General features: G+C 39.0%; 1 protein-coding gene across 1 annotated transcript; it reads right to left on the bottom strand.

Moving 5' to 3' along the window:
- Positions 1–101: 101 nt before the first annotated feature.
- On the bottom strand, positions 102–4435 carry snrpd1 (small nuclear ribonucleoprotein D1 polypeptide). Its single transcript, XM_074613203.1, has 4 exons — positions 4290–4435; positions 3299–3375; positions 1689–1880; positions 102–332 (listed from the first exon to the last, which is right to left on the bottom strand). Exons 1-4 carry the CDS (start codon positions 4301–4303, stop codon positions 256–258), a joined length of 360 nt encoding a protein of 119 aa, XP_074469304.1. The 5' UTR covers positions 4304–4435; the 3' UTR covers positions 102–255.
- Positions 4436–5791: the final 1356 nt, after the last annotated feature.

The raw sequence follows: 5791 nt of genomic DNA on the forward strand, positions 1-5791 counted from the left end.
CCATGCAAAGGGTCTTTATTCAGCCATGTAATGAAAACATAATGTTGAGAGACAAATAAAACAAACCCCGTTACCAATGTTGCAATAACACACAGAGTCACTTTATCCTTTTGAGGATTTTAATGTACAAAATAAAGAAAAACAAAGCCGAACAAAAAAACAAGGAAATTCACAAAATGTTTCCTCTGAGAAAAGAAAAGAAAAAATTCCTGTACAAACAGTGGGGTGTTGGCCAGCAAACGTACGGCCTGGTGATCATCTCCTCGGGCCGCCTCGGCCTCGTCCCCTTCCTCTGCCACGGCCTCGTCCTCTGCCTCGTCCCCGTCCAGCCACTGAGAAGACACAGATGAGTGACAGTCAGCAACATGTTGAGTATCAATATATAGGGCCGTTCAACATTTAGACACGTGTGAATATCTACTCACTACTGAATATCAAGTCACTTTCTAAAAGTAAGGGCGCTCCGATCACTGATGCCAACTTGGTGACTTTGATTTAGCAACTTTTCAGACTCTCTTAGTGACTTTACTTCTAAAAAGTGACTAGTGACATATTTAGCGACCTATCCACATTAGGGAAAAAGCAGATTACATTATATTGTAATTCATTCCCACGCATGCTGCTCAGAGTAGTCACAGTCCACATTTCTTCTGCCAACAGCACGGCATCTCTCCTTCTCCTCTTGCGCCGTGCACGATGCCAAGCAGTCAGCCAATACAACCACTAAGCTTTATGCAAATGATGCGCAATGTTGCCACCAACATGCAAATGGCCGTATGACGTCATCTGGCAACTTTTGGAGCTAGAGCTAGCTACTTTCATTGGAAAAGAGTTGGCAACACTGGCTCTGACCACCAATAGCTGGAAACACAATCGGCCGATCCGATCACCCATCACAGGGTCTATTTGAAGCCATTTCTGTGCGCCGGTGAACAAGCAATTCTACTCTTTTTCGGTGTGTGTGTGCCGGTCCATGTGTGCTGGACAAATGGGAGAAATTCCTGGCAAATACTATGTCTATTAAATATGCGTGTCTGCTCGTCTCAGGGAAATCTTTATCATTTATCAGCTCAGGTGTGGTGTATCATAATATATCCTCAGCGGCGCCGGGCCTGAGCGTGCGTGTGTCCATTTCTGAGCGAATTAAAGGGCAGACGAGAAAGCAGGCAAAACGTTTCAATTCAGAATTGATGCGTTTTGATTGGCTCTTCTGATTGGCCTTTATAGAGATCACCGGTCAAACTATTTAGAAAGAATATCGACCAATAACGTTCGGCGCATTCTCATCTAGGTGTACACAAAATCCTGCTAGACATGAAGATGAGCAAACAATTTGCAAATAGACCAGGAATCAGAATATAAACCAGTGTGTTGGTTCTAATAAAAACAAATGCAGAATTTTTCTTGCAAATAACTTAAATACAGCCACCTTTGTGCCACTTTGATCAAAACCTGACCATGATACATGTATTCTGTACAACCTTCATCATGGTCAACTGTAGTAGCGGACTCACTCAAGATTGGGTTAGGTGAAAAGACATCTTAATCAATAAACGTTGCTGGTCAGGGTAACGATCCATTTCGCCACCAAACTATCAACTATCTATCCGGTATTTGCAGTAAATCATTTTGGGCCTAGTGCACTGTTCTCGCTCTACTGTACACCTTGATGTTTCGACATTCCTCACCTGCTTCTCTCTTCTTGGACTTGACCTTTGGCTCGATGTCAACCAGCAAGGTGTCCAGTGGGAGGCTGTCGGGAAGGATAAAGTAGCGAATATTGTTGCCACGGATACTCAGTGATTCCAGCTGAGTGGGCTCCCTGTTTTTCAGGGTCATTTTCACCGCCTTCAGGTGGGTGTTCATGCTCACATCAACACCTGAATGGGAAAAAAAAGGAAACATGAATAGAAAAACTTGAACATGGATAAGCCAGTTTATTCTAATTTACAAAGCTGTAAATGAAGTAACTGCATGACACCTGAGAGTGATAGTAAGAGAATACCAAAATGGCTAAATCTGGAAACATCTTCTCGCAATTTCAGCCTCTAATCCACACTAAGTCAGGGCTTCCACTCCACAAAATTCAAGCGTTTCAAAAACTCTTCCGCCTTGCGTTTTCCTGTAGACAGATCAAATTTCTGAAATTTCTGGAGAGGATTGACTGAAGCCTGGACAGGAGCTTTGTGGCAAAAAAAACTGCAGCCCACAAAATGACCCTTAAGTTGAATCAGCACCTCTCAAAACAGTTTCAAGAACTGAAAATAACCTTCATGAAGGTATGATTTATTGCACGACTGTTGTATTAGCCTGCATTAGCTCCAGCTAGGTGAGCCTAATAAATTAGCTACTGGATGTAAATTTAATATCACATGTGGGTGCACTTTGTGATCAAATAAAATCTTAAAAGGGAACACCACCTAAATTAATTCCAGTATGTTATTTCCATAACGTAGTAAAGTTCAATCAATATTTTTGAACATGAGCTCGTCTAACTCAAAGCCAGAAACCAGAGAAGGAAGTCTCAAACTTGTTATGTTTTATACCCAAATTAGCTTTATTCTATTGTCATGTCTTCAGTACTGAAACAGAAAATGTTCCCATATACTCAGAACATTCCCCTTGGTGCTCTCAGTGTCATCTACAGTATAACATCTCTCCCAATGTCTATGGAGCAGTTACACACTATATACCCTGTGACATCGCAAGTTTGACTTTTAGCACTCTAGTTTTGGGATTTGGGAGAGAGTTGTTCATGTTAACTAATATCTTTTGGACTGTCTTAGCCCATAGGGATAACATTTTTCAACGAATTTTGAAAATGGGCACAGATCCCCCTTAAGTATCGCTAAGTAACAGTGCCACAATGTAGAACATGTCCATTATTAAATAAGGCCACTCTGCCTATAGTTTAAACAATAGCAAGTCACCATACAGTATGAATTAATCATATATGGGATTACCAGATTATAATGTGCACCTAGCTAAAACTAATGTAGTATAATTAAAAAGCCCTGCAATACATCCTACCTTCATGATGATTATACGTTTCAGTCTTTGTTGAAATGGTTTTAGAGAGGTGTTGATTCAATTGTATGATCATGTTGGAGGCTGCAGTGTAGTGCATTATGCTGAGAGATGTTTCTAATATGTTTTTAGACCATAGGAATAACTATGAAAATGGGCATGGTTCTCCTTTAACACGAGCCATGACGTATGGGCTGTGAAGAACAATGTTTCACTGTAGTGTACCTGAATAGGGAGAAACATTTTAACAATGCACCAGCTGGCTTCTTACCTGTGATGGTGCCATGGACCTGGGTGCCATTCTTCAGTTCAATGGTAACCGTCTCATGGCTGAGTTTCATCAAAAACCTGTGAAAGATAGATAGATAGATAGATTTATAGATAGATAGTAACTTTGATCTTCATAGAACAAGATCACAGTGTGAACTGATTGTTATTTGAGCACAACACACAAACATTACCCATCATGAAGTAGGCTAACACCACCTAGCCAGAGTCAGCTTGTGTAGCTTTCATCACCAAAACATTACTCTTGCTTGAGATTAAAACTACTAACAAGCATGCGTTTGATTTGGGTTTAAATGATAGTACTTCTGGGTGCAGCTAGGCTTATAAACATGCTGCTACATGTGTTAACTGAACTCTGCAGAGAAACACAGGCAGGGCCTAGTTAACTAACTAACATTCATGTTGGTTTAAAGCTAGTTAACAAACATTATACACACTATAATACCTGCACAACTTCACAGCTAAATCCAAAATTCAACAGTTAGTAAAAACACTATTTCTGTAACACTACTTATTGTAATTTTATGTTGTTATTTCTGTTGTCCTTTTATGTTTGGCACAGCTCTTTGTTTATGTTTTCACTATGTACAGCGAGGGGCTAAACCATACTGTATATAAAGGGCTATATACAGTTTATAGTTTAAACTTTCATTACTAAACTGAACTGTGCAGAGAAACACAGGCAGGGCCTAGTTAGTTAACTAGCTAACATTCATGTTAGTTAAACATTATACACACTATAATACCTGCACAACTTCACAGCTAAATCCAAAGTTCAACAGTTAGTAGAAACACTACATGTGTGTCTATATATATATATATAGCCTGTTCATTGTAACCCTGGAGACGGCCTCCATTCATTCTTCTTCCCGCCTTTCTATTACCTAATCTACATCCATCCAGCGGTATTAAGATGTGTTTAATCACATCACATCACAGCATTTGATAGATTATAACCTTTAACGTCCACTCACCTGACTAGTTTCATGATGGGGATGGATTGTAGAGATAAATCCTCCACAAAAGGACAAAAAAATTGCAGCGATGGAGTGAAAACACACACAGGCCGCTGGTGTAGGGTTAACGTTTCTGTCGCGAGGAGGCGACGTCATCAGTTGGAGGGCAGCAAACAGGAAGCGATCCCGAAAACGCTAGAATATGATGACATCGCCTCCTAGTGGTGACGTAATGAACATCATGTAGAGAGAGGGGCTAAACCACACTGTATATAAAGGGCTATATACAGTAGTTTAAACTTTCATTACTAGACTAAACATCATCTTTTTATCCATCACCCTATTAAACACAATCCTTTTATCCATCATTCTTTTACTGCTATATATCTACCTATTTATATTTATTTTACTTTATTTTATTTTATTCTTTTTAAATCTTGCCTTAATTTGATTTGCACCCTGACTGACAGCCAGCCACCCCACCACCCCTTTCAAGCACACACAGTCACATGATATTGATCTTTCCCGGTTATGTTGGCTTTTTTAGAGTTTTTCTTTCTTTCTTTCTTTCTTTTATTTTATTTCTTTCTTTTATTTTGATTTCTTTATTTTTTTTAATTTATTTTTCTCTCCACTTTGTTTTATCCATATTTCATTTCATTTCATTTTGTTATGAGGAAAGGAAGGAAAAAAAATATATACATATACACACACACACATATACATATATATATATATATATATAAAACAAGAAAATAAATAAAAAATAAAAGAACTCCTCAACTGGCCAGGCATGGGCCATGCTGCCTCAACACCAACTGGGCTCCTCCTCCATCTCCTCTCTCCTCCCTCCAATGATTGCCTATCTATGGATATCTATGGATCTTGTATTCAGGTGTCCCAGTACAGACCACCATACCACCAAGTCATTTTGTAGCCTATGCTGGAGATGTATATTTCCCAGAGTAATATGCTGTGCAGGGATACCAAACACACTCTTTCTGTATATCTGAAATACTGTAGGAGTTCAGATGGTAGGTCTGAAATGTGTGTAGGAAATCCCAACACTAGATTTGGCTTTAGTTGGGAGGAAAAGTTTGTCGGTATTGTTGTAGTTCCCTCTGGCTGGCACTAGATGCTGCTAAAGAGTCATTTAATGTAGTCTGTACAGTTCCCTTTTCACTGGCAGTAGGACTGGCCTGCAGCCATGGCATGATGTTTTGAGTGAAATCATCAATGAATATCACTTTTTTTTTTTAGCTTACTTGAAAATAGTCTTCGCAATCAACAGTACAATATTTAAACAATTTATACTTCTGTATAATATTGTGTTTACAAAATATGTTATTTTGAAACTGACTGTAGATGGCACTTACAAAAATACATACACAAGTCATACATCTACAGTATACAATGCTCTAGTAATCAGATTATTCTTTCTTTTGCAGATGTTTGTTGAGTCAGTTTAGGAAATCACTGTCACAGAGCAGCACTTTTAAAAAAAAAATCTCATAGCGGCA

Source organism: Sebastes fasciatus, chromosome 17 (genome assembly GCF_043250625.1).
Source record: "Sebastes fasciatus isolate fSebFas1 chromosome 17, fSebFas1.pri, whole genome shotgun sequence".
In the NCBI taxonomy this organism is placed as follows: domain Eukaryota; kingdom Metazoa; phylum Chordata; class Actinopteri; order Perciformes; family Sebastidae; genus Sebastes; species Sebastes fasciatus.